The 11,874-nt window shown below is 43.9% G+C and overlaps 1 protein-coding gene across 1 annotated transcript; it reads left to right on the top strand.

Moving 5' to 3' along the window:
• Positions 1 to 9,532: 9,532 nt before the first annotated feature.
• LOC121835273 lies at positions 9,533 to 10,881 on the top strand. The gene has a single exon (XM_042289283.1). It carries the CDS (start codon positions 9,616 to 9,618, stop codon positions 10,774 to 10,776), a length of 1,161 nt encoding a protein of 386 aa, XP_042145217.1. The 5' UTR covers positions 9,533 to 9,615; the 3' UTR covers positions 10,777 to 10,881.
• The last annotated feature ends 993 nt before the right edge of the window (positions 10,882 to 11,874 follow it).

Raw genomic sequence — 11,874 nt, 5'->3', positions numbered from 1 at the left:
GTCTTCTGGAGCAGACCAAAATGCTTATCAGGGTGGCTCTTATGCTGTGCCGCCGAGCCGATTTTGTTTTTTAGTTGTCCGATTTATGTACAGCTTCTGTTCTTTGAAAATGAGTGGGGTGGTGCGGGGTGACATTTATCCGATCCCATCAACACCAATCATCGGGCGGCATAAGGACCTCGCAAGTTAAATCTAAGGTGTTTTTTTTTTAATTTTTATGGCTTATTTCAATTACTAAACTATCTTCTGAGGTTCCGGTCATGACTGACTTTGAAGATTACTGTAGAGGTATTGTCACTCTTCCGTTAATTTGTTTTTGCACCAACTGTTGTTAGTATTGGCGAGTCACGTTTGTGTTTGCTGGTCGACGACTAATAGACCCGGGTTGCACGCTTAGTCATGTTGAAAGTGTGTCGCTAGCCTACTGTTTGGATTGTTAATATGCTTGCGTACACCGTTAATTCAATTTGTCATTAATAGAGCTCTAATATTTTCACCCACACGAGCGTCGCCTCTGCTACTACTAATTAGACGTGACTTGGCCCTAATATCTTTTCGCCGGATCACCGTAGTTGTTTTGTTTGAAGTAATTTTTTCGTCTTCTGGTAAATTTTTTTATTCCCATACTCCTTCGAGGCACACCTTTAATAGCCTTGTTTTAAGGGCACTTATAAGAACGAACTCACTTAAAGTATCGGCGAATCAGTTCGCGATCTCAACTCTGCGCGTGCCCAGCAGCGCAGGCGCTGGTTCGCCGACTTTTAAAAGAGTTAATTCTCTTTTAAAAGTCGGCGAAAAAGGGTATAATGTATTATTTCCCAGAGAGTATCCGTTGAGAAGAGCGTAAAATTTTGTCGCTACGCGGTGTCTTGTTCATTCAAACCAGTGCTTTATTCGAACACAGTTTATTGCTTAGCCATTCATGGCCAACATTTTGGGACATTTCAAGGAATAAAAAAAGTTTTTAGGGAAATATTAAAATTTTAGTTGATTTGCGTTTTATGATACCCAGACAATTACAGTCCCGGGGAGCATTACGATCTTTAATCAAGAAAAGCATAAATTGATAATTTTGTGAATGTAACCCATAATATTCAATGTAAAAAATTAAAAACAATTGTAGACCCGTGGAATAAAAAACTATATGTGTTCTAAAGTTCAATTACCGCTTATTGGTATTCTATGACTCTCATGTAAGATATTTCCAGGAAACATTGCGACGCTTATTGTTGTTCGGTTGAAAGTTTTATTTTAATGCATACGCCGATGCGGTGATGTCCCAGAAAGTTGGGAATAACGTCTTGCACGAGGCTACTAGATTCTTCGCAAAAACAGAGCGCAGTCATTAGAATCAGTATATATATTATACAAATTTTATAAAATAATAACACAAAATGCAATCGCTCTGTAAAAGTTCAAATATTGTTTAAGTTCATGTACTGGGACTTTCGATACTAAATTGATGCCAAACAAGCGTGTTTCAAGTCCTTTGAATATCATCCTGGGCCCCTCAATTATAGAAATTGTCCCAAACGTTAAAACACTTGGTGCGTATTTTAATGAACCTATGTACTAATATTACCACGTTAAAGGGGCCATGCAATTAATTTTGGGCTGGAATAAATTCTTTTAGGCTGGGATTTTACTAACCGCATTTCGTTTAGTGGGCAAAAAGAAATATGATAAAACATGAAAGACGTTTACAAATCCCTGTAATGTGAAATTAGAGCGCAGCTCTTGAGGAGGAGAAGGCAAGGGTACGGGATGGAGGGTATGACCCTCCTCCTCTTCCGTACCCTCTTCTCCTCTTCTTATCCCTTTCCTTTATCTCCTCCTCTCCGCTCCCCTAAAATTCAATTTACCCACTAACTTTAGCGGGAAATTGACCTCACATGACTTAGTGTCACGTCACCTATGAACAAATTCAGATTCTCCGCTAGATTTAGTGGGAAAATTGACGTCACGTGAGCTCAACACCAATTCAACTCCCCACTAAATTTAGCGGGGATTCGAATTGGTGTTGAAGTCATGTGACGTCAATTTCCTTGCTAAATCTAGTAGAGAAACTGAATTTGTCCGCTAAATCGAGCGGAGAAACTGAATTTCCCCGCTATATTTAGCGGGGAATTGAATTGGTGTTGAAAATCCGTCGACAAATATTTAGATTCCCGTTCGTGCCCAATAAGTAGTGTGACGGCACTTATCATCACTCTGCGAATGATGATGTCCCACCGTGGGTAAAAGCGTCCACCGTGCTTGAAAGCACGGTAGACGCTTGGAGTCATCGGACCGGCCCCCATGCCCGTCACAATTAAAGGATTGCCCATTTCGCTTTTGAGTTGATTAATTTAAAGCTAAGGAGGAAGAATTTGAAAAATATTCTTTGGACCCTTTGATAGCGTTGTTAAAAAAGTTATCAAGAGTGCTTAAAAAGTATGCCAATTCAGGCATTGATTGACTCGTCACATAAAAATGCTTATGTATAAGCAGGGTTCCGCGTTTTCGGTTTTTATTTTTTCTAAAATTCGTCGTCCTTTTCTCGGTGTTTATTTTAAAATTCAAGTTTCGGTTTTTTCGGTGTATATTTATTCCCAAAAGAAGTTTACCGTTTTTTTCGGTAAATATGAAAGAAACACTATCGGACACCGGATCAGATGATCCTTGTAGCTGTGATATTTGTGATCAGTCAAAGAATAATGACCCATATACATACATGGTCTTCGCTACAACTTCCGTCAAGACACACCTCAAAATTGCCCTATTCGTGGGCATAATCTTCAGCGCGCTTCGTTCTCCTTCCCCTCCTGACAACGTGACCGTCTGAAATGATGACCGTACAAAATCGAGCGGAATGGCAAAAAAAAAAAAAAAAAAAAAAAAAAAAAACATTGTATTTATGTTTTCAATTACAGGGAAGTTTGAGGCAGGGTGTTAAAGGTATTAGCGGCTTTCCTCGACGTCCTCTGAAGTACAGGAAGTGAAAAACCTTATACTGGCCCCCATCCGAACGTTTTTTTTTAGGAGTAGGAACTTGACACGCTAAGCCCGATCACAGAAAGAGCACAGATGTCTTGTGAAGGCAAATCCAAAACCTCTTTTATTGCATGGTGAGCCTTGGAAGGGGCAATCACGAAGACGTCATACAATGTTGGACCTTGCAAAGCCCTCTCTTTCTGTCCCCCCTCCCCCACCCACCTCGACGCGGCCCTAAAAAACTGACCTTTTTCAGTTAAAATGAATTTTAGAAAACGGATTAGACATACTTGTATCGGTTAAAACTGAAAACGCCGGACCTACAAACTGACCTTTTTCGGTTAAAACCGAATTTCCGAAAATAGATTCGGCGTACTTTTATCGGTTTTTATCGGTTTAAACCGAAAACTCCGAACCCTATATATATAAGGCGCTTTTTCGACCCCACCTGAATTACTGCAACGTAGCGCGGGGTACCACAAATATGCCAAACATAAACAGATCACAGTTTCTTAAAAAGAAAGACCGTTCGCATAATATTCAATGTTCCTTTCGATGCACACATTCCCTTACTATTTAAAAAGTTACGTCTAGTACTTGTCTCGATCTGCATGAGTATACTCTACTGAAACGTCATAGATCTGCCTTTCGTTGTAGTGAGCCTTTTCCTTGAACAAATTTAAAACCTGGCAAATTATTTCATGATATAGGACGTTCGTGAACGGGAGGGTTGGAAAATGCCATTACATCGCACAAATTACGGGTCTCAAACGCTAAGGCATAAGCTTCCACTTGTCCTAAATAATTTCAGAAGAATAATTAAAAAGGGAATATTGAAAGACTGGATCTGTAAAAGACACCTTTTCTACACTAAAAGTTTGCATGTATTGTAAGATTGAGTGTCTGAATATATTGTTCTGTGGTAAAATGAGTATTATCTTTACAGTGGCTTTCGTTTGTTTATTGTATTTTGCATTCGTAATCTTTAAGAGCGTGTCAACTGTAATACTTGTAATGTAGTATATGTACAGACACACGCACGCACTGAGACACACACACACATTGTATGTCTTTATTTGTAGAAAGATAGCAAGTTGTGCGAATAGCTGTTCGATAAAGGCTTAACTTTTCTGTAAATCTTGTCGTTCCAACATAAATATAAGTGAATACAAAACCTGGAATCATCGACAAAACTTTTGTTATACGGAGTTTTCGTGGCGCTATCTATCCTAAGTTCACAAAACCATCAGCTCTATCTGCTACCGCGAACAGCCGCCAGAAGCCGGAGGGGGACGCCGGACCCGGATGAGACTTTCCTCCTTTCACCGTATTGTGCCCGCTACGCCAGCACGTGATCACGCGGTCGCGAGCGGATGAGTTCTCGCTGCTCACTGATGGCTCTAAGGAAAGAGCTTCACCGGAACCCCGCGCGACCCCCATTGACGTCACATCGCACGTGACTCGGAAGATGGTGAAGTAGATGAGAGGTGCCGAAAACCTCAATCTTTGTCCATTAAAAAAAAAAAAAAAAGGACATGCAGGCAAAAGCGGTTTCTTGTCCTTTATTTTAGAAAGGTCGAGACACCAACTCCCAAATTATTTAAGCAAAGCACTGAAATTGCTGCACAATTCCTTTAAGAGTAAAGTGGAAGCTCCTCACCTCTTTTTACCTTAGCAGAGCGAACCCTGGAAAAGAGGTCACCTCCTCTCCATCGTTCACTTTGATAAAGAGAGCGGTGGGAGGAGTTTGCATTTTATTCTTAACCTGTCTTCGACTATAGTTGTGTGAGGAGACGTGCGGCAGCCTCCGGCATCTTCTGCTATTTCACCACCGTTTATCGTCGTCTGCCATGCCGAAGAACAAGGACATGAACGCCTTCGTCCATCCACTATTTCGCCCCCGTATAAAAACTTACAACGCTCGCAAGACAAGACCATGAAAGCGGCGTTCCCGTGTTCTATCATGCGCGGGCGGCGGTCCATTACAAGCGTCTGTCAGTGTTTGTGGATATGAGGTAAAAAGTGACGGAGAAGACTAAAAGAAGGCAAGAAAATAAATATGCAATCATTTCAGCTTTTAAGTTGTTATTTTTTCGCATGACAACCGCGAGTAACTTGAGAGAGCGTTATGACGCACAATTAAAACGTGGCGTAAAATTATTCGCTTTGTCAGGCCAGCTGCACGGAAAAACTTGAGAGCTACTTGCCTTTCGAAGCAAAATGACGCGAACACGCCTGGAATAACTTGAGCGAGCCGAACGCCCGGTTGCCTCCAGCCAAATGGCCCGCGAAGTCTTACCTGTGTAGGAATATTCTCGGTATTGAAACCATGGTCGCAATCACGACGGTTGCACCATTCACAAAGCAGCGGGGCTGCTTTTATGGGAACCAACATCTTTATTCAGCATCAACACGTCCAAAGAAAGAAATCAAGCCAGATCGATCATAATAGTGAACGTGGGATGCGAGGCTTAGGCCAGTCCCGCTACAAAAAACAAGTATTCGCACAGCGCCTCCGAAGGCGCGTACTTGCGACAGTTGTTTGCTGCAAACCATGTCGGTCGATGAGATATGCCCCTAAACACTTCTGCAAACTGGAAACGACCCGCACTCATAAAAATTAACGAGCTACGCTCGTTCAGCCCTCCGCAGACGCGGGCAGCCAAGTTTGTTAACGTTTCAAACCAAAACAGGAGAAGTAGCCTTAAAATACATTTGAGAACAACAAAGATTTCAAAAATAATTGGGGTTGTGTGGATATTTACACAGCGTGTGGTTGGTCAGCCATTTCAAAGTTGCGATGAGTCACTCGCTGTAGATGAGCAATTTAGCCAGTGCAGTACAACCGCTTGCCTGGGGTCTTCTTCGTGCACTTCCGCCTGCCTGAACGTAGTATTTAGCGAAACTTTTTTTTTTTCTTCTCGAATTTCACTTTATTCTAAAAGTTATAGGAAAATTAAGATTACAAAAACAAGGGGAAAAAATAACCTCCTTCATGACGTCCCTAGTCGTGGCTTGAGTGGCCGTGAACAAGAGGAGGGGTAGTGAGCTCAGCGAGCGCTCACGGCTGCCGCACTCCGTGTCGACGGCTCGAGAGGGCGCCACTAAAGCATGGTCTGGATTGGCTGGATGAAGCGGGCGGCCAGGGCGGCTCGCATTGCATTTGCTGCACGACTAAACACTCTTTATTAAAGCTACGTGCACCACGCAGTAGTGATAATTGACCGCACGCCGGTACGATGCTCGTCCAGATCGAAACGGGCAGGGGTGGGGATTGAACCCAGGATCCTTGAGTTCTGCAGCTCGAGCTTTCGCTGCACGTCCTCTGAGCTGGTGGGTACCTGAGCCGTACATAGACATAGACAGCTCGAGCGTTTGCTCCACGTGCTCTGAGCTGGTGTTGCGCTAGCCCACTCGGCCACCGATCTCCCTTAGATCACAAAAAATGCGATTTCGCTCGCATACAAATGACAACGAAGCTAAAAATAATCTTTGCCTACTTGAGGTCGACCAACGCTCCAGTTCTGGACATACCTCCTGGCACACTGCATGCTGCTACAAAGTTAACATTCTCGACGAAACAATAGTGTATGGATGGTGTCCACATTCGCATGGCAAGCTGCCTGCCGCCACCCTACATCTCTAAGTGCAATGCAGGCCCAGTAGAAATACCAGGTCATATGGTAAAGCAGTCGCCTTCAATGATAAGAACAACGCGGCAACCATTCATTATCTCGTGCACTTCTCGGAACCATGTTAATTTTCGTTCCACACAAAGTTTCTTAGCAGCGACTTGACGTGCCGCTTCTGAATTACGCGCAGAAGATTCAATTCGCTTATGATTCCAGTTCCTTCTTTTTTTCTTCCTACGAGCAGAAATTGATTTTATTTGTAATCCGAGCGAAAACTAAATTTTGGCACCTCAGTCGGGGATCGTATCTTGACTGATGGAAGATTAAAAAACTCGGTACTCCACCGATTTTTTTAGCTACCTTAACTAACTATATTTTCTGACTCCCCGGCCTTTACTCTCTCCGGTATGCTATTTAGAATCGCGAAATTCATAATAGGTATTGTGAAATCAGCAAATGAAAATGATGCAAAAACCAACATTCAAATATACGTGCACTTTTCAGTGCCGTGACGTCAGTGGCAGGCAGGCTTGCCAGTCGAGCAAGCAGCCAAAAAATAGAATATGCCAATCATTTGTTCCGTGCTGGAGCGTGGGTACTGCAGCGAGCTTCCCAAGCATTCATTTGACACCATGAAACTGCTTCAAATCAGTTTAAAACAAAATCTACAGCCCAAAGAGTGAACCCCTGCCTTCCATTGACGTCACTTTTTCATTGTTGCCAGTAGAGACTTCGAGCTTGAAAAACACGGTGAGGACCAAAACTGTAAATTCAATAACTTTGCAAAAAAACAATATTTTGACCTAATATTTGGGATACTATTTTCGCAATGTTTGTTGGTTAGTTTAGCAAAATTTCAAGCAAATAGGAGACAATGAAAAAACCAGTGGAGTACCCCTTTAAGCGGTCTTCAAATCACGATCAGACTTAGCTACCACAAGCGACTATCACAAACCCCCACAAAGCTTGCTTCCGTTAGAGGTCTGAACGCCGTGGTGTTCTGAACAGTATTAGAATCCTGCCTTTTACTTTTTGGCGATGAAATGAGCCGCTGTACTCTTTCGGATTTATGCATTGATATGCCATAAATTGGATCAAGTGCAGCGGCTCGCTTTGCGTTTTAACTTTCCAAATGTCGTCGCTTAAACTCGTCACCGGCACTGTTCTCGAAAGCTAATCTATCACAACTCAAGATTTGGCGTAAAGAAAAGTTATTGAAATTCATTTACATGGCTCTCAGCGACTTTCCACGGAGAGATAAAACAGTACCAAAACGCAACGTCATCTTTTCCCCTTTATTTTCATTGTCACATGGGTTGTCTCCGGCGTTTCTGTTTGCGTCATTATGGCTTATTGCTCAGTGACGTTTTGTTTGATATGTTACACTTTTAAGCAGTGTGGCCAACACATTTGATAAGATTGTTTTATCAAATTTTATTATTTTTTCTTCTTGAAGTGTGTGTTGCTTGGTTTTTGTTATATATGTAAGATATATATATACAAGTATGCCATCTCCTGACGAAGCCGAGCCTCTCGTCGAAACTGTCGTAATACATACAATAAACTCCTAGCATAGCAAGTACGGATCTGTGACTTATTACATTCTCCCGGTCCATTGTTCCTAAACTACTCTGCCTCCCCTATATATAGATATATATACAGTACGCCTTCTCCTATCATAATCCCGGGTGCCTTCTCCTATCATAATCCCGGGTGGTACTAATAGCATAATAAAATAATAAAAAGCATGATATAAACCATAGCTTCGCTCATACTGGCCCAGAATCATAAATGGATATAACAAACTGTCAGCGCTACAGTTCTTAAGTGGTTAGGCTTACTGCGACATTACTTTTCCGAAATATCTATTGTGAATCTTAAAGACGGGGTCACACTACTTATACAGTATACAAAGGACACTACTTATACATTATACAAAGGACATGATCCAGACATCAGTCACCACAATTTCCGTGGTTCGAATGCCACGTGACAAATTTCTCCTTCACTCGTTGCCGTGCGGCGTACGGAGCCCGGATCTCGTAGTGACTTGCGTTCGAATCTGCTTGCAGACTGTCTTTTGTATGATGTACAAGCAGTGTGACCCCGGCTTAAAGCGAAACTGAAGCGGTTTTGCATTTGAGAAAAAAAGCACCTATATCGGCTTCATTTGGCCTGCAGGGTCACGGATATCGAGATTATTTTTCTATTTGGTGCACGGAGGCTGCAGAAATTAATTTTTCAAGTACCGCTGACCCTTCCCGGGGCGTGACGTCAGGATATGAGTTTTCGGAATCTCTGCTCTCGCGCATCTTCAGCGCCTGTCAAAGGTACGCGCGCGCACTCTTGCTATTTCCAAAAAAGGGTCGGAAAGAGACGTCACGACTGGTGTGAGTGTGAAAAAATATGCCTGGCAAGGCGACACGCGCGGGGCGGGCCAAAAGATCCTAGTGAGTCGTCACAACTGGTCGGAGGTTTTTCGTGCTTTGTCCTGAGTAGTTGCATCTTTGGGGGAAACGAACGTGATATTCCGATTGACGGGATCAAAATACAGCAGACTTCACCTCGTTTTTTTTTCAAGAGGTGTTTAAGCTTCGCTTTTACATAACGGAGACGCGCGGCGCTCATATCAAATCCATAATTTTCGCTACTTCTAAGACGCAGAAGGGAAAACACCGCCCGCTCTTCAAGTTAGCGTGGAAGAGCAGCAAAGCACAGCAACATCTGTTTCTAGCAACATCTGCTCGCGCGCATGTCTCCAAACAATGTTTTTTTTTAATGATTGTATTTTTTTCGGCTTGATTGTTGTGAAGCGAGACTTTTTTTTTTGCGCTTACGCGTATCACAAGACGGCTAGAAATGCCACAGGTCGTAACACAACTCACTACCGCTTCTTTTTTTCGATTGGATTGTCTTGGCTCGGAAATGGCGTCGGGCGATCTCCGAGCCTTTCGAACGCATAAACATCTGCCCAGATGAGTTCCCTCGCCTTTGGTGCTTCGCACGTTTCATGATGGTTATAAAGAAACGGTATGGCAAATTGGAGAAGTTCACCATCTTTGTGGCGCTCTTTCTCGTGTGCCTAGCTCCGTTTTTGATCCGACGTGTCTACGACGGAGACCGTAACATCAGGGAGCTGCAGTATAACCGTACACTCAACGACAGTGCTGAAGACGACTGGCTCAACCAGAACCTGGGAACCAAGCTCGGCAAGGACTTTCCCTCCCACAAAAAGAAAGATGACAAGGGGAATCAGCCAGACTTTAGCGACTCCGGCGATGAACACAGGAACGAGGGTGTTGGAGACAACAAGGCAGGCGAGTCAGTCACTGCCGCAATAACCACAATACCGCCGAAGAAGGCACCAGAAGGCGGTACCCATGGCACCACAACAAGAAAAACGGAGCCTTCCAGTACCAAAAAGGTGAACCCGGTAAACAGTACTAGAAAGACAAAGCCAGGTGCTGGTAAGCCACACATTCCCAATAAGTACCTCGAAACGACCGTTAAGCCTAAAGACCCAGACAACAAGGGAAACCGCAAGGCTTCCGTGGACGTCGAAGTCAAGAAAGTCGATTTGGTGGTTATATACGAATCTCTATGCCCGTATAGCAGACGCCTCGTCTACAGCCAGTTACAGCCGACCTACACCCAGCTTGCGCCCTACATCAATTTAACCCTGTTACCGTTCGGCAAGGCCCACGTCAGGACCGAACGTGATGGTGCGGGCCGCAACATAACCAAGATCTCCTGCCAACACGGCGAAAGCGAGTGCGTGGGCAACAAGATTGAGACGTGCGTCCTGAGGGTGGTCAAGCAAACCGTGACTGCCGTTCAGATTGTCGCATGCATGTCCGAAAACTCGTCTCCACACACAGCCGGCGAGAAGTGTGCTACGGCCTTCGGCGTCAAATGGAGCTTAATCGACACCTGCTTTAAGGAACACGGCGAGGAGTACCAACTTCAAGTCGCCGCAACGACCTGGAAGTACAAAAGTGAAGTGACGCGGGTTCCAATCGTCGTGATGAACGGCAAACAGGGTAACTACGTCAACTATCACGCGCAGAACGACATGATAGTTATTGTGTGCAATGAGATAAGAGCTCTGGGTAACGAGGAGCCAAAGGTTTGCCACGATGAACGGAGTCAACGCCGACGGCGCAAACGCTAAAAGGGTACTCAAACTGTGATACGTCGAAGATGACGTTAAGGTCGCGGTGCTTGCGAGAGCTTGCATGCATGCAAACTTGGAAAATATAGGACGTGGCTCAACATCGCGTCATTTTGCTATTGGTTTCTGTTCATTTGTTTTTAGTGATGCTTTGATCTTATTGGCTATCTTGTGATAATGAGATGAAGAGAGCTGTCAGTTTAGTGTTCTTTTCGATGTGTCAGTGAATATAGCGGCCACAGAGCGACCTTTCTGAAGAAGAGTTTGCATTATCCTTTTCGAATGAGAAGAAATGGGAAGAAATAGATGGCTGTGGGGGAAGGGGGGGGGGGGGAGGGATAACCACGGAAGTGCACCGCCATCTGTAATTTATGGTACAAAAATTGTTCAAGACAACTTCACTTCAAGAGAAGTGAACAATAGATATCTACTCCTTTCTTCATCGGCAAATTTAAGACGTGTCACTGAGTACGCATTTTCAGTGGTGTGCTGCTTTGTTGTAAAGAAATGTGCGTGTAGCTTTCGTGACGTGTGCAGCAGTGGGAGTGGAATCTGGCAGGCGTGTCGGCAGAGTGAAGCATGGATAGATGTATGAACGAGTGAATAAATGAATGAAAGGATACGGCTGACCTCGAATAGGGCGGCGGTTTGCGCCACCTAGTCGGTGTCTTCAGTTTCAACTGTTAGAATACGCATACTTGCGAGGTGCGATCGAAAGGTTGCGAGTCTAGTTTCACAGGGTAAAAAGATCAGTACAGTGAAACGCGCGTAGCTGTCGACGGAAGTGACCTTCATACGTCGTTACGGCAAGGGGCGTTTTTCTGGGTGAATTTGGAGCTGCGCTACACGAGTTTTGGTGACGGCAAGCACGAGCACATTGGCGATTTCAGTATGGACTGCAAACCATGGCGAAGAGCGAACATAAATTTTACGTTAAACTTGAAAAATCTGAAACAAAAACGTTTTCAGTCAATTGGCAGGGTTATGGGGAGAAAAAAAAAACATGATTCGTGCGAGGTGTTTTGAGTGGCCATAGTGCTTCAACAATAGAAGAGCAACACTGAAAGACGAAGAGAAGTCAAGGCGACTTTCCAGTCG

The sequence above is a fragment of the Ixodes scapularis genome, unplaced genomic scaffold, assembly GCF_016920785.2.
Source record: "Ixodes scapularis isolate PalLabHiFi unplaced genomic scaffold, ASM1692078v2 PGA_scaffold12__126_contigs__length_90152505, whole genome shotgun sequence".
In the NCBI taxonomy this organism is placed as follows: domain Eukaryota; kingdom Metazoa; phylum Arthropoda; class Arachnida; order Ixodida; family Ixodidae; genus Ixodes; species Ixodes scapularis.
Note: the sequence above shows the minus strand (reverse complement) of the source record. Positions and strands in the feature narration are given on the sequence as shown.